The sequence below is a fragment of the Acanthaster planci genome, linkage group LG01 (assembly GCF_054643075.1).
Source record: "Acanthaster planci isolate LZ-2023a linkage group LG01, COTS_SCS, whole genome shotgun sequence".
Taxonomy (NCBI): Eukaryota; Metazoa; Echinodermata; class Asteroidea; order Valvatida; family Acanthasteridae; genus Acanthaster; species Acanthaster planci.
Window position 1 is genome coordinate 8,850,551 of NC_141777.1, and position 25,852 is coordinate 8,876,402.

A 25,852-nucleotide genomic window follows, 5' to 3' on the forward strand; every position below is an offset into this window, starting at 1 on the left:
AGCAGCTCATGACAATTGTCTTTACTCGCTTAAAACTGTGTCGACCTTTGTTAAGTGTTTACGTTAGCTATGAAGTATCAAAGTTCATAGCAATAACCTGAATGTGTAATCTAAATGTGGACTTTTGCTTTCCCTGCGAAAGGTCGCAAAGTTGTGCGAGATAAAGTTACATATTTAGCAACTGGTCTAGTCGATCAGATCTACAGTCGAAGCAACCGAAGCGTCATGGAAGATGAGAAGCAATACAGAAAAACGTCCAAATGGCCCAGACCCATGTTCTGGATCATCACGGTAGCTCTGGCCGCAGCGGGCATCGGCTTGGGGGTGATCATTGGCTATTTCACGGCACCGAGAAATGCAGAGTGTGCGGTACCAACGCCTGATCCCAACACTGATACGCCCCCCGTGAACGTCATTGACCGTATAAACGCTGAGAATATTGAAGAGAATCTACGGTAGGTACACGTAATAGCACATGGGATCGTGGTAATCAACAAATTGGCGAGGATCTAGACTGGATCTGAAGATACATGGGCGAGGTAGCTGGCTATGGGAGAGGGACTAGGGCCACATTACTCCCCTTGAGAGCTTTCAGATTTGGGGGTTATTTTTAATGCCGATCAAAGGCTCTGACCCTCCAGGAAAAGGATAAGACCAAGGCCCTGACCATCAAGGCCCAGGCTTTAACCCCCAAGGCTTGAGGCTAAGGCCAAGGTTTGATTCTCCAGGCCAAGGCTAAGACCAAGGCCCTGATCATCAAGGCCAAGGCCCAGGCTTTGGCCCCCAAGGGCTAAGGCCAAGACCCTCAAGTGTAAAATTGCTACCCCCATTGGCACTTATACAGCGTACCCCCCCTCCACTAAAGAAAAACAAGCTCTATATACCATTTATTTTCTCCTAAAATGATTACTAGGGAAATTGTTGGTTTGGGTTTCAAACTCAAGCTGAAAATATTATCTCTTCAAAACTGAAGATTTCATTCAAATCCAATGATGCATTGCAGGAATGATCTCCATTACATAAGGGAATTCCTTTTGGTTTTTTTCTTTTTAGCACATGTAGCAATCAATATGCTCTGTTTATGCCATGTAACACCATTTAACAAATACGAGAAATTGACCTGCAGGTTGAGGATACTGAGTTGAATAGAGTTCTGTTGTGTTGTATAACATTGCTTTTTTTGTCATCATCAAACTGCATCTTTACATGGTTTAAAGTGGTATGTGTTACAGAAGTTAGACCGATTTAAATAAGATATGAATTACTGAATAAGATCTAAAACGATTCTTATAAATTGACTGAAAACGCAATGTTCTGTGGTTTTCTTGGCTTTTGAAACAAACTCCCTCACTCTAATTGTTTCCCTGTAAGTATTCACAGTACGGGCGCCAGTAGAATGCTGTTAATAATTTACAGTAACATTTTACGGTAAATCGCCGTCATTTATTGGACAGCAATTAACCATAAAAACAACATTAACTTATCGCAATTATTTACATTAATTTGATGTAGACATTAGACACAGCAAGTTACCGTTTTCATTAATTACGGGTTCATTGTACATTCGTGTTTAGGTATACGTTCTATTGATAAAGAATTCTCAGATTCAGGTTAATTTTAATTTTTTTAGGTCAAATATAATTACGTATAAGATACACATACCTCGTATTCAGAAGCCTTGATCGCGGCAGAACTTTATGTACATTCTTAATGTGCACTAACATGGTATATAATTGTACATTGTTCGGCTCCCAAGTGCAATCGTGGTTGGAACATGAAAAAGTCAGATTTTTCATTTCTCACGTCCGATTTATTTTTTTATGCATGGTTCGCATTTGCGCAATAAAACTACATCCAAAAAGCACAAACATTTTGTCCGACTGATGTCAAGTACTTGTGTAGCAACGCCCCATTTGTGTCAATAGGCAAACTGAGGTCAAAGCTTATACCGTAAAACATTACTGTTAAATATACCGTATTGTACTGTATTCACAAAAGCACAGTAAATACGTGTAACAAACAAACACATTTGTTTATTGTAAACTTCGTTTACAGTCGATTAATGTTGCATAAATACAGTACAATACTGCTCATTTAACTGCACATTTGTTTAAACCACCATTCCCCTGTGAAATATAACCTTACACACTTTTCTATCAGTTCCATCAAGTTTAGAATTAAAAAAACTTCAGACAAATAAAATTAAAATACCTGTCTGTTGGGGTAGGCAGCAAATTTTCCTAGACCTATCTTGTGAAAAACAAATTGAAAGTGAAGATGTAAAAATAAAGGGCGTTTCTTACCTCCATGACAAAACATGGTAAGTTTTATTACACCAGACTTTGTAGACAGCTCAGTGCCGCATGAACCGAGGTTGAATGTTTGCAGAACAGCAACATTTTTCGAACAAATTTACCTTGAAAATATTAAAAAGATCAGTTGGCCTTGAAGAGCAAGGCTCTAAAATTACAAGTCACTGATCTCTGAAAGCAAAGGTCATGGCTTTGTCCTCAAGCCTTAAGGCTAAGGCTCAGCATACGTCACAAGTTATTGTCAATAGAACAGAAGATGAACGAAGTTTTGAGAATTCAGTAAGCTCGAAAATTCCCTATGTCAATAAGCAGAATCAGTCAGACTGATTTTAAATATGATTTGAAGAGGAACCCAGAGCCACTTTCTCATTGAAAGCCTACAGCGAATCTTGAACAATTGAAATCAATAGAAACATTGTTCGTTTTCATCAGGATGCTTGGTGGTACATCACAAACAAAAAGCATGTTCTCTTTGATAAAACTAAAACAAAAAATTGCCATATTAAGACATTGCAACGTTTTGTTTTATTTTGAAAGTTGATCACTTTTTAGCCTCATGGATACAAGTAAAATATAATGTGATATCTTTATATCTTTTTAGTATTGTTATATTATTATAGTCTTAATGATATCCTTCGTTGATCACCGATAGGTACTTCACTAAGGTTCCTCATATCGCCGGCTCTCCAGCTGAGCGTTCCAACGCGGAGTACATGCGGGACACGTGGAAAGAACAAGGACTAGACTCGGCTAAACTCGTTCCTTATGATGTACTTCTGTCTTACCCCGATGACAACATTCCAAACAAGGTAAACCTATTGCTGTGTGCCTTCATTTGAGTGGTGTTAGTGCACTAGTCATGGAAGAGGGCCTGTTTATACTGGTCAAAAAAGCAAAACACGAACGCAAATATCAGGGGGAAAAATGCCCAGCGTATTCGCAGAGTCGACCACTAGAATGGTAAATTTCCCCTCAAATGATTCATGATGTCAAATTTTGCGTTATTGTTAAATTTTTAATTTTGTAACTTTTTTAAAATTTTATTATCATTTACTTTTGCATTCGCTCCAAGTATGACCTGAGCCAGAGAACTCCTCGCATTGCGCGGTCGCTGATTTTCCAACCTCTCACCCCGGCATCACTCAAAATCTTTGAGCTATAAAACAGCTGTTGTTGCATGGTGTCACGTGTTTCTGAAGGTAACCTTGCGTAACCCTTGTTATAGCGGCGCCTTTATAGTTCGATTCACTTAAGTTGTGTGTCGTACCAGGCAGGGAGCAGGGGCCAAGTTTCCTCTAGTGACGTGTTCCTTTTAAAATTATTATTTTTTTGTTGTTATTGATATATTTACAAATAGATCATTCGGGAGACATTTTGTGGTAAATTTTCAGCATTAGCGAGACATTGGCTTTTAGGGAGACATTTCAGTGTCTTCCCATTTTCAAACTACCAGAAGGAGGCTAGATTAGGGTCTAAATTGAAACATACAAAGTGTGGTTCAGATCAGACTAGGGAATATTGAATTATGGGACAGTAAAGTTCTTGTGGGAATGTCTCCCTAATGACCCATTAGCGGTAAAAAAAAAAAAGATTTATACTGCTGCATAAAGTTAGTGTGTCACATCGTTGTTAATTCTACGGCGACGTTACATCAGCACAGGAACATACTGAAGAAAAATTATGTTTATGAGTTTGAAAATCTTGAAGAAAGGAGCAGTAAGTTACTTCAGACGACGGGAATTCCTGAGTCTTTGATGAAAAAGTAGTTTTCAACTAAAAAGTGGATTTTCAGTCCTTTTTCAAAGAATTTGAAGGCCATTCTTGTTCACGACGTTGCTCTTTAGAATCGTATTTTTTTATGAGTGGAAGATAGTGTGCACGAAACATTTCATAACACGCACATTTGGGGTGTGGTAAGTATTTCTCCTCAAAGCCATAGTTACATCTGTGGAAGGCTATACCCCTTCAATAGATGACCCTGTTGTTTGTCATCATATTACAAATGTATATTCTTGTTGGCTCAATCAGGTGTCTATCCTCGAAGATGGTAATGAGATATTCCACTCGCGACTGGAGGAGGCAATGCTTAGACCTGGCGACGACCACCCTGATGTCGTGCCGCCATTTAATGCATATTCATATCAAGGCGAACCAGAGGTAACATTACCTACCCCTTTCAATCCACTCAAACTCCTTGTTCCTCTTTCCCATCTTATTTGTCATGTCCACCATGATTTTATCACTTACTGGGTGCACGACATTTCAGTATGATTTTGGGTTTTTTTGCTTGGTTGCTTTTCCAATCATTTGCCCAGGATGTGTCTGTCTATATTTCGTTTATTGTTGGTGATGCTCGTTTTGAGGGTTTGTTAGAATAAAAAACACGCATGTATTTAAAAGGAGAAACTAAAACGTGCTCCTGTTTTCAAATTCCTTCCTTTTGTTTCTCTTTTGTGAAAGGGCGACCTGGTGTATGCTAATTACGCTCGAGTGGAAGATTTTGAATACCTGGAGAAAAACCATCCTGACCTCAACTTGACTGGCACCATCGTCATTGCCCGCTATGGAAAGATATTCCGAGGAAATAAGGTGATGCTCATTTACTCGAAAGTCCCGCGAAACTGTTTTTTTCAAAACGAAGTGCCCCGGTATCTGCATCATTTGTAGTTTGAGCCTGAGATTCGACCCTTTGACTATTACCGAATTCCACAACAGACCTAAAGACAGAAGGCTTAAAAGAAAATCTTTTCCCCTAAAAAAGAATGAAAACATCCAAACGACTCAAATCAGTTTGATGCTGTAGTCTTCTTCTTGATCCTTATCCTAAAATGTCCGTTAAAATACGGTACAAACACCGTTCACATGCAGTAGCACGGTTGTTTAGAACCGTTCGGCCAGGGAAATTGGCCCGGAAGCGCAGCACTTTGACTAGACAAGTTGTGCCCCGCTGTTGCCGTTCTGAACGGCACTGGCTTGTTTTATTCACGGCGTACTGTAGACTTACCAAATTTAAACACATTCGAAGTGCGTTTGTGAGGCTCTAATTGTTCATGTCCTCCCATAATGCAAGCGCGAATGCGCATGGCAAACACAAAGTCTTGCGCAAACTATCCTTTTGGCAAGTGAACGACAAACTCTCCCCCCCCCTCCCTGGTGATGATCCTGGATCCGCCGTTGATATATACCCCTAAATTAACAAACATCTGTTTGACCAACAATCGTAGAAAGGACTTCATGGCTCATTCTTTGATGGGAAGTCCAACACATTTGAATTATCGAGGGTTGATTTGAAAATTTTACTTTGTTTTCTCCCTCCTATACATTTACTTTGATGTAGATCTCCAACCATCCGAGGAAAGGTTGGTCTGATCTGATCGCTATTACGTTTCGTGCCTTTTTAGCTCACATCGCTACACTTCAAGACGCAAAGATAGCGTTCCGATGCCCGCAGTTTGCGGGTTCGGAACTTTCCCATTAGAGTGCTTCGTGAATACCACTTCCCAAAAGGTCACATGTTTTTATACAACGATGGTGGTGAATTTTTTTTTATCCACACACAGAATGACACCCTCACAGGGTCTTGCTTTTGTTTTTAACTTACAAAAGTTTTTAAAAGCAAAAACAAATGACGCAAATTGACAGCAATTGCGGAGAGGTTTGATCCCGCTGAAATGCTGTCTAATAATCACACGTTATTCGTTCCAAATATGATCTCTCATTAGGTCTACTCTTGCTGTTATCCTGGCGCCATTTAAGTCATTATCCATCTTCCCTTGTAGATTTGGATCATCATCAGGGTTCAGATCTGAGTTTGGTGGTGGGTGTGTACCGATCGAAATTTCACTTAATAGCATGTGTTTGCATCCCTTAGCACCAGGGTCGGGGGGGGGGTAACAGTCCATTGGCCATAACTTGACTCCTCCAATCGTTTCCCAACATTAATGATCCCGTGCCTTCTGCGTCACCCACAGGCTCTGAACGCGCAGGCTGCGGGTGCCAAGGGTCTGATCCTGTACTCCGACCCGGCAGACTACGCCATCGATGACGGTGACATCAAAGTGTACCCGGACGGATGGTGGCTGCCTGAGACGGGAGCGCAGAGGGGGAATACTTTCGTCAGTGACGCAAAGGGTGACCCTATCACGCCTGGTTACCCAGCCAAACGTAATGGCAACTAATCTTGTTTAAAGTGGGTCTGTTTTCAAGACGCAAAAGTGGCGTAAATTTGTACTAGGGAATGGAGGATGGGGGATATTCGACCGGCCATGGACATTTTAAAAGTGAGGAGGCGTTCATGTTACTGATGTATATCTTTAATATTCCTACGTACACCCCAAACCTTAAAGATTTTTTTCACCAACAAAATATAGTTGGTTGTTGGTAAGTCTGAATAATTCCTCGAAATCCGGCTTATTTTTTCTCACCACGAAATAGGAGGAATGATTCAAAAGTCCCTGGCCCTGATCGAAAAGTGGGGGATATACCCTATTCCGCCGGGATTTACGCCCCCGAGACACAGGGCAAATCATAAACAATGGGACATGACTTCCCGCCTGGATTTAATACAGAATTATGGTCGTGAAAGAAATCCAGCATTGCTGGTCCATGGTGCGTATCTTAGACGACAACCCTCTATAGCATTTCTTGTAATGGCACATTCATAGCGCAAGCTGTTGCACTTTTTATGAGGTGTATCCATCAAACTTCCGCTTCGTCTCCGGCGTTGCACAATATTTTAGTCCCTTGACTTTAGAGTTGTCAGCTGAATTACACGTGACCGCTTCCAAGTACATGCTGTTAATTAAAACATCGTAAACGGTTTTCTTTTGAACACTATCCATAAGCGGTTTCGATCTTAGCAACAAGACATGGAGCCAAACGGATTAACTGAGTCTAAAAACCGCCAAACTGGTCTTTTATCTAGCTTGCAACCTAGTGCCATTACTAAAGGGCTTCTCGAAGTTGTAGAGGTCTCTTCACTGGATAAACCTGTAAAGAATGCTTGATCGGCCCACTGTTTATCAATAAAGGAACATGTCAACAAGATGGCATTAGTCGCCTTCTCAGCCAACTTTGACACTTTATCTTCGTCATCTTACAGCGTTTGCCTTTCGCATAGAAGACGAGGACACGGCCCTGCCCAAGATTCCTGTCCATCCCATCGGCTACGGGGATGCCCAACTGCTTCTAGGGTAAATTTCACACCTGCAAAGACCGGTGTTGAGAAGAGAGTTATCTTCTCGCCGCATCTAAATAAAAATGAAGTGCACGTTATATTTCATTCATCCCCTTACTTCAAAAAAAAACCATTTCGTCAGTGTTGCTAAAATAAAGTTAATTGGCTTGTACCATCTGTCTTAAAATCCTTATACCAAGAGCAGTTTATTGACAAATGACTCCATACTTACATGTACAATTTCCAACGAAGGTTCTATTCCGTTGTTCTCTGCTGGCACCTGCAAGAAAGCTTAACTGTAAACGAATCTTGACGTCATCAGACCAGAGGCCGATTCTTTTCTTCAGTCAAAATAACAATCCTTACTGCGCCCTGAATTCTACTTTGCTTTGTTCCTAATTCTCAATCCAGCAACATGACCGGTGTGGAGGTCATTGAATCCTGGAGGGGTCACCTACCTGTCACCTACCGCCTCGGCCCGGGCTTCACCAACCCACAGAGGTTGGTACCCTGTTTCGCGTTTAGCTGAAATTTCTTGCTGGTCTCTCACCGCTTCCTTTTGTCTGCGTATCACGGTTGATGAAGGTTGCAAATAATGTATATTGTAAGAAAACTGTCCTTAACGTGTCGGATGCAGACAACAAGAACAACAAAAAGTAATTTAAGTTTCTGTCATGTAGGAATGTGAAAATGACCATCCATACCACCCGAGAGAGACGGACGACATATGACGTCATCGGTATCATCAAAGGGGAGGTTGAACCAGGTAAGTTACAGATACAAAATAAACTATACTATATGTATGTGGTAAAACATACCCATCAAACTGAACATTGCCAGGAATCGTCACCAGATACACAAAGTTAGCGTTCGGGCTTCACCTCCTTTGGTGGCACCTTGTCCCCTTATGTATGCCATCACTGATTGTGTCCATAAGGCTGTCTATAATTTGCTCATTGAAAATATTGCAGCTCCACACACGCTAATTTCTCGGCCTCCTTCGAATGAAACACCTTTTTAAAGTTTCTTTGGCAAAATCATCTAAATTTTCATTTTGATGGTCTGCAGATCGGTATGTCGTAATTGGTAATCACCGTGATGCTTGGGTCTACGGAGCTGTAGATCCGAGTAGTGGTACAGCAGCTTTGATGGAAGTGTCACGTGTGTTTGGAGAGCTAAGAAAATCAGGTGAGGTATACTGAATGGTGATTGGTTCAGGGAGTGGCTCCACCCTAAACCAATATGCAATCAAAACCTCAGCTACTTCTGGATACAATAATGACATTAATTACGAATTAATTGAGTTATTAAGATGGCGATTGCGGTTTTGAGGGTTGGCACTGTACATGTAGCTGTGGCATCTATGGAAGGATTTGTACTTGTTCAGACCTAAAAGATGGCACAGAAAATGAGAGGGTCAGATTTGGCTCCCAAATGTTTTTTGTTTTTTTGTTGTTGTTTTTTTGCGGATCAAAAATACCTCATTGCTACACCTCTGACTCATGTATTAAGAGTAGAAAACAGCCAAATAATAATTAAAAAATCAAACAGAATAAGGGACTTATTCCATTCCAGTAATGCGATATCATGAATGTTTGCTTTCAGGATGGAAACCAAGACGATCCATAGTGTTTGCTAGCTGGGGTGCTGAGGAGTATGGTCTCCTGGGTTCTACAGAGTTTGTAGAGGTAGGGTGATTTTCTTGAAGGATGAGAGCTCTGGTCAAGCTAACGAAAACCTGCTGTGTTCATAATAAGCGAAACACGTTTGAAAACTGTAGTTTCGTAATTGTAGCCACAGAAATTTCTTCGGTCTTCTGTGAAAAGATTCTTGTAGTTGCTGTCTGGGAACTCTATATTAAAGTGATTATCCAAAATGAGAATTGGGGTTGCAATAAAAATGGAATAGAGAAATTGACCAAATTGCCTAAACGTTGGTAAATTCTGGTAATATTTGACTATTATACTGATTCGGGGAAGAAATTTACCCGAATAGTGAGCAGCTAGTGGTTTCCGACAAACGTTGGGCAAACTAGGCCAACGGGAACCTGTTTTACAACATGTTTTAAAGTGTGCATGGATCAGAATTCAGTCTGCGATAAATAGAGATTCCCCTCCTTGAAAGTCACTTTAATGAATGCTATAGCTAAGATAAAAAAAGAGGTAGAGGCATGACTTCAAAAATATTTCAAACCATCTACTGTTTGCACAGGAATTTCAGAGGATCCTGGCTGCGAGGGCCGTAGCGTACATCAATGTTGATTCTGCCGTAATGGGCAACTACACACTTCGTGTCAAATCAACCCCTCTCTTCTACCAGGCCATCTTTGCAGCTTCAAAGAAGGTCAGAGTTTTTGGAAATAGAGTCTGAAAGTGAGCACTTCGTGGCGCCTTCTGGAACCCTTGAGTTGGACAAATAACGTGCAAAAATTTGAGAATTTGAAATTATTCTTCGTTCAGTTAAAAATCACTTCCTAAAAAGGCCTTTGTGAAATATTGACTAGAATGTCAATTTACAGAAAGAGAAAACTTGTCCAACCTGAAAGAAAAACAATGTTTTGTTTTTCTTTCATGCCAGAAATTGACCTCTCACTTCAGAAAATCGAAAATACATGACGACCAGTGCAACTCGGTATACTAGTACGCAGCTGATGAAAGTTGCAACATTATTTTTCTGATCTTCTTTGCATAAATATTGAAATGCAAATGAATTGTGTAAAGATCATTACAGAGTGTCAGGTCCAAAATGACTTATTAAGTTCACTCTTTACTTTGATACAACTTTTGCCTCAAATGCAAACTTTACTTTTTCATTGTAAAAATGGGAGTTTTCATGGATCTGATAAAAGTATTTATGATATAGGCTCGCAATATCGGTGTGTTTGAATTTTGTTGTTTTGTTCTCACAACCAGCCTAGCTTTGCCAGCCACCACTTGGCTATAAACTGCGCTTTTCGTGTAATAAAAAGGCATACAGTGTATAGTGATGAAAGCAACGCCCACCTTCTCTGCATCCATATCATCTTTTAGATTCATCATTGGTGATTTCGACGCCCAAATGTCGAGCATTTCTTGTCGATTCCATGCCTGCAACACAGGTGCCTGCCCCAGAAGACCTGTCGAGGTCGCTGTACAATACCTGGCGGGACCGCGCTCCTGTACATGCCACCGATCCGAACACATTGCCAAGGTAACGCTAAACGCGACCATTTCTGGACTTACATAGTAAAATGTAAATACGGACCGTGTGTTGTAGTTTCATCAACCTCGATAACGATCAGATTTCTTCTTTTGAAGGTAGTAATTTTTAAATTAATATTCCAAATGGATTGCTGTTTGGTACAGTATGTGCTGTTTGGTACAGTATGTGCTGTTTGGTACAGTATGTGCTGTTTGGTACAGTATTTGCTGTTTGGTACAGTATGTGCTGTTTGGTACAGTATTTGCTGTTTGGTACAGTATGTGCTGTTTGGTACAGTATTTGCTGTTTGGTACAGTATGTGCTGTTTGGTACAGTATGTGCTGTTTGGTACAGTATGTGCTGTTTGGTACAGTATGTGCTGTTTGGTACAGTATTTGCTGTTTGGTACAGTATGTGCTGTTTGGTACAGTATTTGCTGTTTGGTACAGTATGTGCTGTTTGGTACAGTATGTGCTGTTTGGTACAGTATTTGCTGTTTGGTACAGTATGTGCTGTTTGGTACAGTATTTGCTGTTTGGTACAGTATGTGCTGTTTGGTACAGTATGTGCTGTTTGGTACAGTATTTGCTGTTTGGTACAGTATTTGCTGTTTGGTACAGTATGTGCTGTTTGGTACAGTATTTGCTGTTTGCTACAGTATGTGCTGTTTGGTACAGTATTTGCTGTTTGGTACAGTATGTGCTGTTTGCTACAGTATGTGCTGTTTGGTACAGTATTTGCTGTTTGGTACAGTATTTGCTGTTTGGTACAGTATGTGCTGTTTGGTACAGTATTTGCTGTTTGGTACAGTATTTGCTGTTTGGTACAGTATGTGCTGTTTGGTACAGTATGTGCTGTTTGGTACAGTATGTGCTGTTTGGTACAGTATGTGCTGTTTGGTACACTATGTGCTGTTTGGTACAGTATTTGCTGTTTGCTACAGTATGTGCTGTTTGGTACAGTATTTGCTGTTTGCTACAGTATGTGCTGTTTGGCACAGTATTTGCTGTTTGGTACAGTATTTGCTGTTTGCTACAGTATGTGCTGTTTGGTACAGTATGTGCTGTTTGGTACAGTATGTGCTGTTTGGTACAGTATGTGCTGTTTGGTACAGTATGTGCTGTTTGGTACAGTATGTGCTGTTTGGTACAGTATGTGCTGTTTGGTACAGTATGTGCTGTTTGGTACAGTATGTGCTGTTTGGTACAGTATGTGCTGTTTGGTACAGTATGTGCTGTTTGGTACAGTATGTGCTGTTTGGTACAGTATGTGCTGTTTGGTACAGTATGTGCTGTTTGGTACAGTATGTGCTGTTTGGTACAGTATTTGCTGTTTGGTACAGTATGTGCTGTTTGCTACAGTATTTGCTGTTTGGTACAGTATGTGCTGTTTGCTACAGTATGTGCTGTTTGGTACAGTATTTGCTGTTTGGTACAGTATTTGCTGTTTGGTACAGTATGTGCTGTTTGGTACAGTATTTGCTGTTTGCTACAGTATGTGCTGTTTGGTACAGTATTTGCTGTTTGGTACAGTATGTGCTGTTTGGTACAGTATTTGCTGTTTGGTACAGTATGTGCTGTTTGCTACAGTATGTGCTGTTTGGTACAGTATGTGCTGTTTGGTACAGTATTTGCTGTTTGGTACAGTATGTGCTGTTTGGTACAGTATGTGCTGTTTGGTACAGTATGTGCTGTTTGGTACAGTATGTGCTGTTTGGTACAGTATGTGCTGTTTGCTACAGTATGTGCTGTTTGGTACAGTATTTGCTGTTTGGTACAGTATGTGCTGTTTGCTACAGTATGTGCTGTTTGCTACAGTATGTGCTGTTTGCTACAGTATGTGCTGTTTGGTACAGTATGTGCTGTTTGGTACAGTATGTGCTGTTTGGTACAGTATGTGCTGTTTGGTACAGTATGTGCTGTTTGGTACAGTATGTGCTGTTTGGTACAGTATGTGCTGTTTGGTACAGTATGTGCTGTTTGGTACAGTATGTGCTGTTTGCTACAGTATGTGCTGTTTGGTACAGTATGTGCTGTTTGCTACAGTATGTGCTGTTTGGTACAGTATGTGCTGTTTGCTACAGTATGTGCTGTTTGGTACAGTATGTGCTGTTTGGTACAGTATGTGCTGTTTGGTACAGTATGTGCTGTTTGGTACAGTATGTGCTGTTTGGTACAGTATGTGCTGTTTGGTACAGTATGTGCTGTTTGGTACAGTATGTGCTGTTTGGTACAGTATTCTGAGGGTTGACTGGAACTGTAACAAACAATGCAAAAACTTCGATGTTAAAATCAACACCACTGGGTGAAAACTCAGCAACACAGTGTTCCAATTTTTTTTTGCATACACTTACTCAACAAATATCGCTGTGACTGCCCCTAAACTGCCTAGAAGCAATTTGTTGTCAGCAGACTAGAGTTGGTTACGGATTGCTTGGTAATTCGTGTGTGGATGTTTTTTCTACCAGAAAAGTGCACAGACTTGTCTGTCTGTCTTTCTGTCTGTTTGTTTGTTTGTTTGTTTGTTTGTTTGTTTGTTGGGGTGTTTTTTGGTTGGTTTGTTTCTTCAACTTTGCCAAACTATTATATAAACTATTGCAAATATATTATTCTAATTCAGCTTTAACAACTTTGAATGGAGTACATAGTTGTAAGGAGTATAATGTTTAGGGTGTCTTGAATTAAGACAAAATATATATGATTTTTTTTTTTGAAAGTCCGGATTTTTTGAAAATTGTCAAGTCTTAAAGCAGGCTCACTCCAGCCATATGTTAAACAATTAAAAAGGCAAAACTACCAGAATCAAAAACAAACAACTTCCACACACAACAAACAAGCTAAACAGTATCCTCTTTCCTGAAAGAACTTCTGGGCTTCAACTTCAGGACATTTTTTTACTACCAGACAAAACGTGTTTCTCATTCATGTTTAAGTGTGGCTTTCGGGCCATTTTTACTTTTTTTTTTGATTGATTAGAATCGGAAATCTTGGTGCGGGGAGCGACTTTGTTCCATTCATCTACCGTATCGGGGTATCGGCAGTGGATCTCTTTTACACGTTCGATTCTGTAAGTCAAATCATTAAATAAACTTTGAAAGTAATAAAAGTGAAAAATTCTCACATAGTACGTCACTTTCCCCCAACAAAATTGGCCATTTGGGTTCAGGGAGCGATGTTGCGCCCTCCATGTACATAGCCGGGTTGCCAGCTAATTTGTATGCCCATGTTTTAAGTCAGATTGTTCGAAAACTTGTCCTGTGTATAAAAGCCTGTGAACGGATTTCTGGCTGGTTGTACTGGCTGCTGTTTTTGTAATGTACCTTTCTTGTCTTAATAATTCTGCCGACAGTCACTTGGCATATCCAGCTATCCTGTTTACCACTCCGTCTACGAGACTTTCTATTACATGAAGAGGTTCCTTGATTACGACTTCCTACGGCATCAGGCTGTTGCCAGGCTATGGGCTGAGGTAACCCGAGACTTGGCCGAGTCGGTCATCCTGCCCTTTGACTGTACCGATTACGCGGACAAGATCACGGGGTCGATGGACACAGTGAAGGCGGCGTACGAGACACAGATGAACAACAAAGGTGTCACTTTTGGTGAGTGGCACATTTAAAAAGTGTTCATGAATATAGGCCACAGTTTTACATAATTCTTATCCGCGAGGCCATTATTCTAGGAAACATTTAATGTCAATTTGGCTACAAAACAAAACATTACGCAATAAAACCAACCCATTAAATAGAAAGACTAAAATTGTAAAGAATAAATAAGAACTGAAGCTTTGCATGGTGGAGATTCGATTGGTAAGTTTTTGTGATGACACCATGAAGGGGTAATCTCTTTTGAGAGGTGTCTGGGGAAAAATTTGGTCGACATTTTGACCAATACGGATTGGTTGTGTTCAGGAAACACGTCCCAAATAGAACTTTTTTCGACCAGGAAATATTTGTGAGCCAAGAAAGCGTCCATGCGATATTCATTACCGTTAGTAATATGAAAGCATCAGTTCATTAGATGCAATAATTGTTACGTTTCCTCTCTTATAGAATACATCTACTCTGCTCTGGCTAACTTTTCAGCTGCCGCCACTGAATTGGAGAAAGTTATTTCACACACCGATAAAAAAGAGTAAGACTTTATCATTTAATATCAGAATAAGGAAAATTTGTCTGAATTGGTTAAACGCTGGCACTTGCAAAAGTTATTTCAACGTATAAATTTCAAATGGTCTGTGTCAAATGTAGCAGTTTCTGATCTTACAGTTTGATGGCCGTGCGTCGAGTGAATGATCAGCTAATGCAACTTGAACGAGCTTTCATTGACCCACTTGGGCTTCCTGACCGCAAGTTTCTCAGGTAAGAATTACTATTAAGATTAACATAGATCATGGTCTTTTGGCCGGATCCACGACCATTTCTTATGGGGGGGACACGTTTTCGGGGGGGAGGCAATATGTGAGATATCAGATGTAACAGGGACACAAAAATGTCTCACTTTGGACCCCTAATTTCTGGAATTACCCTTTTATTTTTCTTTGGGGTGAGGCTACAGTTAGGGGCTGTTTACACGCTTTCAAGGGGAATGAACATGAAGAGCAATTGGCTTTTCCCTTATTAAACAAAAAAGGCTAGGGGCTTCCCCCATAGGCTACTGATTCGTGTGCTGCAGGCTATGCTGTGGATTACAGAAACTGCATTCGCGCTCGATGGTTACGCGGCCAGGAAAAAGCAAAATTCCCAAAATGCTCCGCTGTATTCCCTGATACAGCTCATGTTTTAAAAAAATGGTCTGCATGTATTCAGGAATTCATGGTATCCTATGCCTGTCTTAACGTACAATATTAGTAGGCATTTGCTCACAGACAGTGATATTTTGCTAACGCCGTAAAATGTAAATAATATTGGCAACCTGGTTAGAGGGTAACCTCTCTGTTAAACTAAAGCTTCCCTAACCCTAACCCTACAACCATTAAATTCTTGAACTGTAAGCCTAACTTTATCTATTAAACTTAGGAACCCTAACCCTAACTCTAAATTCCTAACGTTAACCCTATCTATTATTGATACCAAACCCTAACTCTACGACCATTAAATTCCTGAACCGTAACTCTAACCCTACCCATTAAATTTAGTAATTCCCAACCCTAGCCCTACCCTAAAATCCACAAACTGGTAAGGAACATTTTCTGTAAAATACCTCTTTATCAGGTTATTTACAACTGCATGAGGATGTAAGAATTTTTTATTCAGAAAGGACAGAAGTGGCCTCTGTTACCAAACCACCAAAATCTAGTCTCAAAAGCAAGGAAAATTGTGCGTGATTGCCGCGATTTATCAGTAATCTGAGACATTCGCTAGGTTTTATGAGACCTCCTCCAACACTATCGCGCTGCCACTGCCCCTGCTTAAATTGCTGTAAATAAAAAGGGAACCACATGTGAAGGCAAGACATAACTGAGGTGTTTTTCCAAGCTCATGCAGATTATATTCAAATTACTATATATCATTCCAAAAGCATGCAAATGGGTTTTTGACACGACGATTATTCTACAGTTTTGGATGAAAATTTCACTTTCCCTGAGCGGAACCCTTTGTCGAGATGCAAACGGTAGCCAACAAATCACTCCTACAAGTTACAATTTATTTCCAAATTTTCAAACTGCTGTTTGTTATAATTACAGTCATCAGGTGGACTCTATTATGATGGCGACAATTCAGTTGTTTCTAAAAACTTTCAACACTTTAAAATGCTTAATTCCTCATTTATGCATTGAGCTAATTAGAACGTGGGGACTATTGATGAAAGAAAAAAATATATAAAAGTTATGTGGTGTTGACCAAGCATTCAGGCGCACGGACTCCTGAAATTCGCTATGAATCGCAGTTACCGGCTTCCATATAGGACTCTTCTGGGGTCTCGGGGTTCCCGGCCCACCACACTTCCTCCCTGCCCATCCATTTAACCCAAAAAGGGTCGAGCGACCATGCAAGGGAGGAAACGAGACAGGCCCCTAAGCCCTGGCCGCCGAGTCGGCCATACGTCTAGAACCAGTACTTAGGCGCTCACCTGGACTTCGCGGACAGTCCCAGCAGAAGAGCTTACCCGGTTGGCTAAGGTACTGTTGGTACTTCAGGATGGGAAATTAACTGAGTTAAAGTTTCTGATACCGAGCTGAAAACCTAAAAGAAAAGGACGACACTGGGATTCGAACCCCGAAACTCCAGGTTTCACAACAGCCAGCCTAACCACTCGGCCATACGAAACGACAGTGATATGTTTTAAGAAAACTTATTTATAGGGTGGCCTGCATGCGTAGCGCTATTAAGACCTGGGTGGGGTGTAAGTCCACCCCTGAATTGAAATTAGTACTTGTTCCGGTACGGCTATCCTCAATCGTATGAAATGCCAGAGTGATTTCAATTTCTGGAAATGTTTTGGTGGGATCCAAAATTAATTCAAATTTGAGCGACCTTTGTGTTTAGCATGATCAATATTCTTGAGTTATGACTCAACCGGCCAAATCTTTCAGAGATGGTAATTTGTGGTTACTTTTCGATTTTTTCGACGCCCTCCCCGCTCCCCAAGACACATAGTCTTCGCTCCCAGCAGTAAGGACTACTACGCCGCAGACGCCTTCCCGGGCATTGTTGACGCTATGTATCGGATCGACGAGGCACCAGACCAAGATGCACGCTGGGATATCGTGCGTCAGCAGATGGCGGTCACAACTCACGCCATCCAATCAGCAGTCAGCACGCTGCAGGATGTGCTTGCTTTCGATGGTTAACGAGTCATGGTTGCTAAACACACAGAGTTTAATTATGACGCCTAAAAAGTTAGTTTGTGTACACAAAACCATCGTGGAAACGTTGGTATGACATTGTCAGGATTTTGAAAAAAAACGAATTAGAGTGAGTTTATAACTGATCTCGAGAGATTCGGACCGACAGATGTCGTCAATATAAAAAGGCTGTTGATTTTTGTTTGCTTTTCGTTATGCATGAATAATTGTTGGCGAACAATAATACTGCATTGTCCTTTTCATAAGTTTGAACATTTCCTTTCGGGAATTGTCTACTGAAAAGCCTTTAATGTCCCACTCCCAAACCAAAAAATATCCACAATTTTCTCCAGGACTGATGTGAATATATTTTCATCACAACTTTTAGCGATTTTACATTGAAAGCACAAATTTACGATATCAATGAAAAGCAAACCCTGTATACAATCCATTTCCTCGATACCACAAAATCCAAGATAGAATAACTTCATCACTTCGTAAAATTACTCTTTTAACACCTTTACCCTTTAACCTATTGTCTTTAGCTCATCAGTTCTGATTTTTACAATAAAAAAACACTGAGACACGAAAATCACAGACCACCAAGCAAATGAAGATACAACGTCGCACTTTACCAGTTGGTCAAAATGTGCACTTTTAATACCCAACAGTACTCCCACACACCTCGCGCGCGTGTTGGTAAAACACTCAGCGATGAACTCTCAAAGCACAAATAATACGTACAGAGATGGCAGTGCACTATCTGCCGAGATATATACAGTCTATACATACACACCTAGTCAACTGCAATGTAGGAATAATTTTAGAACAATCTCACCGGCTTGCCATCTCAAAATTCTACGTTGGAGGTACCAAATTTCAACCTATACATAAAACTTTTATTAGATCAGTAATTTCATAGTTTTAAACTTTTTGTTTGGTTGGCGGGGAAAACTAAATAGCTTACTATTGCTCGAGAGAATTTTTGTACCGTTTTTGTTAAGAGCAAAGAAAAAATTGGAAGAGCAGACTAGAAAATGTATTTCTCGACCTGAGAAAATGCCACAAAGAATTTGAAACTAGAGTAACAAAGAGGTATTACAATCTTGAAGTAGAATATTAACAAGAATAATATAAAAAATCATCAGTTTTTGACAGAGTAACTTCAAAGCTCAAATTTTGAGAATTCTGCTTCCTGCCCCACTTCCTAATTTTAACGATTCTGGGCTTTAATCAACTAAATAAATCAACATCTTTTGAAAAATGAAGTCCAAGTAACGTCTACCACAATAAATTATTCACTAAAGAAATCACACCTTGGTAACTGGCCGCCAAATCCACTCAGTTACACTAGCTCCCCCCCCCCCGTCAATGACGTTTTTAGGATTCACAACGTCTGGAGAAACAACACATGGCACTGCTTGCATTTTAAACGACACAGGGAAGCACAGAAAATTATTCACTCACAGGACAGACAAGAATTGATTGATGAGCATTCAGAAAAAAAATCATTCACTTTTACAAAAGTTTTGTAGACGTGACGAAGAAGAAAACATTCTCAAAAGACAAGCACCTGTGGTCTCTTCAAAGAAGTGTGACCGCGATATCAAAAGTTACTGAGGTATCAAGTCCAACTTTCATCTTAGGTCCAACAAAGGATACTTTCCTGGGTACCAAATAATAATTAGTACTTTTAATATCCAGTGCATTAAAAATCTCGTTACACGTACTGTGAATAAATCAGAAAACAACAGTTGCTCGATACGGGCGATTCACAATAGTGCGCCTCCAAGAATTTTCAACGCGTTTGCCAATCACAATGTGTGATATCTGTCGACCCAATGTGCGTTTGGAACACGGATGTGTATAATAAAATCTGGACTCGCAATGCCCTTAATCAGCTTATAGAGATCATTGACTACACTCGCGGCCATTTTACCGAGCCGAATACAAAGCTTTCCTGGCAACTTGAATGCCCGCCTTTGTTCTACCTGACGTCAATAGAGGGAAGCTAACCCACGCATTTGTATTCGGCTCGGAAAAAATGGCCGCTGGTTGGCTTCTTCATATAAAGGCGTTGCAAGTCCAGGTTTTTTATATACTGGCGTCCGTGGTTTGGAAAGGGTTGGCAGATTTCGCGCGTTATGATTGGCCAACGCGTTGTAAACTCTTGGAGGCGCACTATTGTGAATCGCTCGAATTGTTGAGGGAATTTTGACTTGCGTAGTTCTTTAAGAACTGCACACGGTAGTATTAAGCAGAGAGGTCGCTGGCTAGTGATATCTTTGCCACAAGCCCTTAACCAGGCATGCAACTTGGACTTTGACCAAAAACGAGGAAATTCCTATCTTTACAAGACTTTATACATAGTTTAATTTTCAATGGCATGAGTGTGAAGTGAAAAACGAAGAAATCAGCCGATTCGAGGAAAAATGAAATGGCTGTTTAACAAAGCACTCTTCCGCACGTAGTATTTAGAAACTGTTTTGTTTTGAAAAAAAATCCATCTCCCCTACCCAAGCAATAACACATTTCCTTATGTGTAAATTAATTTTGATTGAACACCTGCAGTCCATTAACGTATGACCTAGGCCTACATTTCCCTTCATCAAGCACGCAAGCAGTAAGCCTACCTTGCTGAAAATCTCACATCTTAAACATACACAATTATTGTGTACTGACCTTAAAAAAAAACAACAGCTCGGAATAGCGATTTAAAACCGTGCATCCAGGCATGAAAAATTTATGTTTGTATTACTAGCTATAACCTTACACAAAATATGTCCAAATGTGATGCTATCAAGATGGTCCGTTTATATATTGACTGCTTCGAGTGGTACAGTACCCCCCCCCCCCCATCCATGGAGCATTCTATTATCCCGAAGCGAAGCTGAGGGAACCTGGAATGCTCCATGGATTACCGAGGGGCGCTAGGTTACATAACAGATAAAACAGTAAAATATTTGTCACCTCTCCCAGAGATTCTGCGTGACTTGAGCGATAACTAATTGGTTTGATCTAAATACACGTACAAAGCACGTCAAGAAATTAATTCTGTTGAAAACCCACCAGCATTTTTTTATTTAGTAATCACAAAATGTTCCAATCCAGCTCTGTAGAGGTAGTACTTCTGAATGCGCGATACGCGCACAGAAGCATTTCACATAACGCAGGGATGCGGTTGCCAACGGTAAGAGCTTTGGTTGCTATAGTACGGTGTAGTTTTTGTAGCCGTGAAAAGCAAGATAGCAGATAGTGAATGCCATGTGAATAGCTCTCGGCCAATCAATGTACAGAATCTGAGGGTGAAGCATCGGTTGACCATTATGCTTTTTTCTCATTCGCAAACATTTCCGGTAAGCTATGGACTTCACACGGGCACCAAGGGCAGTGTGATAGTTTAAAGATGTCTAGTTATAACCGAGTACGTGTCACTTCCAAGACGACCATGTTTAATTCTTTTATGTGAAATCATTCTGAGCATACACTCCATATACTCCATATAATATTACTTTAGGCCCTTTTTTCAAGCCTCGGCTTCGTCTCCACTGCGCCTCCATCTCTGGCTGAAGACATACATTAAGAGAGTTTACCGTTCTACCCAAACGGAAAAGTCTGAACACCGGACTCGACTCATAACTTAAGGAGCTGTCGCCCTTGAGGAAGAATAGCGACCAGTATTAAGCAGAAACTCTAACGTCAGAGGACTGGAGACGAATCCGAGATATTGAAAATTCCATAGTTAAATGAAACTTATCACAGTGGATTTCTCAAACTATGTTGTCTTTAGCCTAACACAAAGAGAATTTCCATAAACGCATTGTTAGTGTAATATGTGTATTCAGCACAAAAGTACATTATGCAAAGAAATTTAATGTAGCTTAAAATAGTATTCAATGTCTTGCAAAAAAATGTGAACTACATTTACGCAGGGATTATCATTTAAATGATTAAATTTAAACTCTGAATAAAATCTCAAGAAATCAAAAATGCAATTTTCTCACACCATGTCATCTTACAGTACTTAAAAACAAGAAACGCAGTTTCTCATATTTGCATAAACAAATCCGGAGAGGAATACAAGTTCAAACTGGTCCAGCTACATACATAATAACCTACACGTACTCCACTCTTATGAAAGACGCTTCGTCAAACGTAAAAACGTGCAGTTTGGAGACTTATGTACTTAGGCCTAAATGTAAGCAGCTATAATTCAGTCAGTGGTGCACAGCAACCTCACGCAGAGAGTGGTCAGTGCAAAGGCAGGCTCCAAAATTTCAGAAAAGTTTAAACAGATGGCAACCACAGACAGTGGAGTCTGACATTTTGACAGATATAATTATGTAAGTGTGATTTATCGGTGGGGTCGTAGTAGATCTCCAACATTCTTGGTGCACCAAGAGAGCATTTTTGCAGTGTTGCAGTGATGTCGATCACACAGTTCAGTCACAAGTAACAAGAGATGAACTGAGATGAGACAATAGGCCCAATGGTTTGTTACTTAAATTAAGACGGGATGGCTAGTTGCTTAGTGATGGACTTGCGATAACTTGCGAAAACTTGTGACTGGCATGTCACAACTTGCCATAGACTTGTGATTTACATATACAATGGGCTTATGCAATGATAACCTGAATTGGCTGACGATAGATTCCTAATTTGATTTGAGACGACTTGTACACACACTGATCGTAAACCTACAATGCGACATCTGTGTGTCTCCTAGCTTCAGCGTAGTGGCCTGAACGGGTACGTCACTATAACCATTCAACCAGAGGTAAGGGAAGAGCGAATTTGACAGTTTTAAGGTGGAGGGTAAGGAGGGGTGTAGTGGCAGCTTCCAGAGGGTGTGGCATTATGAAGGAGGTGGATTAGTGGCACATGATATGTGTGGCAGTGGTATATCGAGTGCATGTTCCCGGTAAGGATGAGAAACTAAAAAGGGTGTGGCATTCCTAGAGGGGTATGGCACTGACACACTAGGTGTGGCCTGTATCCACTGGGAGGTTAATAGCGCATAGTGGGTGTGGCTAATAGAATAGCCTGAAGAATGGCGTTAGAAAAAATGATTTATCTCGGCGAGGGTGTGGCATTTGTAGGGGTGTTGAGTTGATATGAAGTGGCAACAGTAGCAGGGTGTGGCCACGGCAAGGTTTACATATGACTTGCTTGAGGACACGGCATCAGGGTATGGCAATGGCACACTAGAGCTGTTGCCATTGGAAGAGTGCGGTGATGAAGAGCACCGCACGGTACACGAGGCATGTGGCAATAAGACACGTGGCAACCATGCAATGTAGATGTGACATCACTCACATTGAGTGGGATGCAACACCACGTAGAATGTTGGATAAACAAAGTATGAAAGTGCGCAACATTTTGACAGGTCCCAACGAAAGCAGAATGAAGCCGTTGTCCTGGCTGTTATCGGTACCAAGAGCAGTGCACAAAATCAAACCCACTTGAATCTCCAAAATTACATAGCCATTAAAAACGAACATAAAATGAAAATCATACAATATCTAACATATTAAGCATTCCACGAAAAAATCCAACTAGTATTTCATACACTGGTGTTCACTCCAAACAATAAATTAAATTTGTGATGCTATTTTCGAACAATAATACAATCACCTGTATATACACAGAGAAGAATATCTTTCATAATATAATGTTATAATTTTTAGGACCAATTGGGAAAAAACCACAGATGAGAATTTGTACATTCTAGCTTGAATATTGCAGATAGTTTTCGCTTTTTCTGGTTGCCCTAATGGTAAACTCTACACCACACAACCTAAATATAAAGATTTTGTCATTTAATTTAAATTTCACAATATCTGTTAATTTTTTTTTACTGACGAGACGAAGTTTTATGAATACCATAAACAACTACCTCAATTCCCTTTCCAATATATCTATCTAAAAGCGGTGCTGTACCCAAAGTTCTAAATAAAAATAGTACGAAACTAGGTCTTCTTGTAAAGGTTTTTGTACCAAAATGTTACAAAATAACGTTGATAACAAATAAAGTTCTACCAAGCTGAACCGTTGAGAGCCTTTGTATGTAAAAACCATCTATCGGCATTATGTATACTCGTCCAGGATGACTATAATTGAACTCATGTTCCGCTGTATTTTTCATTTATGTCATGCATTGACTATGCAATTTTTCTCCAATTAAAAATCATACAGGACTGGCAAAAATTATCTTGTACATAAAGAAAAAAATAATAAAGGAAAGAGATCATGATCCTTAGCAGAACTTTCACAATACTCCTTCGGTAGTTCCCTTAGCAGACAAAAAAAAAACCTCCAAAATTATTTACAATGCATAATTCTAAGTGTTATCATACCCCAAGACAACAAAATGCATTCCAATTTCAGTACACAGTGTAATTTCTTTTTAATTTTTCCCAAATCACCATTTACCTTCGGGTGAGGAAGAGGACACAATGCACCGTGTATACACAAATTCCTTGAAAAAGATCCTACGAATGTTTATCATAAACAAACATATGTACACTGCATCAAAAAAGATTCATTATGTATAACCTTTTAAAACGTCTGACCTGGTATGTTCTATTTACCTAGGACGCACAAAATACACACAGTACGTAACGTCAAGTTTACTTGGATTAAACAGCTAGACATGAGCGTTCTTGTCGTGTCTATTTACACAAATAAGGTGTTAATCTCTTTTTTTTTCTTTTGTTTTTGGTTTTTGTATTTTTGTTATTTTGAGTCAAGATTCAAGTCTCATTAACCGTACTGTTCGCTTAACTGTACATATTTACAAAAGCATGATTTTTTTGTCTGTCAGAATCCAGGATCAGTTATGACATTGAGGAGAATGTATCTCTGTCAACAAATGTTGCAATCTTTCCGTCTTTTTTTTTTTAAGATTCCAGGTGAAAATTCTTTCACAAAACAGCCCAATCCATGGGTCTCACCACAGTAACAAAGTAAGCTGACGTACATCAATATGACATTTTTCATAAATTTTGTTTAAATCTGAAAAAGCAGTACTGGACATGGCATTTGGGTACACTGAATCAAAAATGTAATATCTATCTAGGTTTCCTGAAAAATTAGCACAGGATGCTATAAATAAAAATGTCAAGGTATTTGAGAATTAGTCAAAATACAATGTCCGAAATAAGTTTGTTTTGAATTGAATTCTCTAAATGAGAACATTACTGTGGCTGATAATAGGCCAGAGTAATAGTTCTGGCAGTCTTTGACTGAATACGTATGGAATAGTACGGTTTTTGCATTCCTTGAAACTTTGGTTTCTGGACAAAGATTTGGCAAGAAATACATTACAGAAAGTAATGCAACGATGCAACTGATGTTTAATTCCAATTACTCAAGTCACATTTGTAGCACACATCAGAGAGGAAAACTTCAAAAGGAAAACATTTCATCCGAGAGACATTTTTCCCTGAAGAAGCCTAAAAGATAGCTTTTTAGACTTCCGTACTAAAACTGAAACTGTTTTTTTATTTTCCTTGCTTTCCTTTTTTTTAATTGAAATTTTTCCTATGAAGGCAAGATTCTAACTTTGACATATCCCACAGGTAGATTATCTGTGCAAAACGAAAGTTACACTCTCCCAATTCTTCTATGTAATTCCTTACTTATAATCTTCAAAAATGTACCAAGCCAGCATACATGAAGCTCTGTGAACACATAAAGGCTAATTTCAATGACAAATTTCTTTTAAAAGTTATTTTTAAATAGACATCTCAAGGTAAAATTTTTCCTACAAATGCCCTCTTTAACCCTCACAAAACTCCATCACTAAAACATCTGTGATGCCTCTAAGAAAGTTTCTACAAAAATTTCAAAACATTTTTTGAAGAAAAAACACCATGCTGGAAACAGATCAGAAACAGTCAGCATAATTATGTTGACAAACTCTGCATCCCTGGATAAAATACTTGTAGAAAATATGAGAAATGAGCCACGTTCCGCAGGGCAAAATTAAAAGATTGATTTGAAATACGTCATGTTCCCTTCTCATGTTGCACCTGTTTCACGGAGTGTGTGGCTGGGGGGGGGGGAAGTGACAGACTAGACTGGGGCGTCTCATGGTAACGTCATTTCAGTGTCAAGGGTCAAAGGTCAGGTCTCATACGACAGCCTCAACTTTGCTGTTGGAGTTATTGGTCTCTTTCAACTTGGCCTTGTGCGCTTCAATCATCTGTAAAATGACAAAGAACAAAATAGTTTCAAAAAGAAATATTAATAAATCAATGCTTTTAAGGAGTATCATGGGAAATCATGGACCTGAGCAGATCTGGAAGAATGAGTTCCCAGGAAATCCAATCGAAAGTGGGGCACATTAAAACAGAAAAAGAACAAGAAGAAGCAAACTGATCCGTGTTTGATCTGT

The 25,852-nt window shown here is 39.8% G+C and overlaps 2 protein-coding genes across 22 annotated transcripts in view; one reads left to right on the forward strand and one right to left on the reverse strand.

The window, feature by feature from the left end:
* Positions 1-162: 162 nt before the first annotated feature.
* LOC110979296 (N-acetylated-alpha-linked acidic dipeptidase 2-like) lies at positions 163-19,894 on the forward strand. Its single transcript, XM_022234965.2, has 17 exons — positions 163-455; positions 2,965-3,121; positions 4,341-4,469; positions 4,773-4,901; positions 6,284-6,476; positions 7,414-7,504; positions 7,900-7,989; positions 8,169-8,254; positions 8,557-8,676; positions 9,094-9,176; positions 9,700-9,831; positions 10,586-10,677; positions 13,644-13,734; positions 14,017-14,269; positions 14,720-14,801; positions 14,936-15,028; positions 17,259-19,894. Exons 1-17 carry the CDS (start codon positions 226-228, stop codon positions 17,458-17,460), a joined length of 2,253 nt encoding a protein of 750 aa, XP_022090657.2. The 5' UTR covers positions 163-225; the 3' UTR covers positions 17,461-19,894.
* Positions 18,085-25,852, reverse strand: part of plcb4 (phospholipase C beta 4) — a 131,944-nt gene continuing 124,176 nt past the window's right edge. For 20 of the 21 annotated variants that reach the window (XM_087144947.1, XM_087144942.1, XM_087144960.1 and 17 more), the window contains one exon: positions 18,085-25,660. In XM_087144947.1, the coding sequence (XP_087001073.1) occupies positions 25,589-25,660 (72 nt within the window). In that variant the 3' untranslated portion in view covers positions 18,085-25,588. The remainder of the gene's footprint in view (positions 25,661-25,852) is intronic. The other variant, XR_015427495.1, reaches the window with a different exon arrangement.

Coding starts and splice junctions, on each gene's coding strand:
- LOC110979296 (XM_022234965.2), top strand. CDS start 226: ATGGAAGATGAGAAGCAATACAGAAAAACGTCCAAATGGCCCAGACCC. Junction 9,177..9,699: donor GTTCTACAGAGTTTGTAGAG/GTAGGGTGATTT, acceptor CTGTTTGCACAG/GAATTTCAGAGGATCCTGGC. Junction 10,678..13,643: donor GATCCGAACACATTGCCAAG/GTAACGCTAAAC, acceptor TTGATTGATTAG/AATCGGAAATCTTGGTGCGG.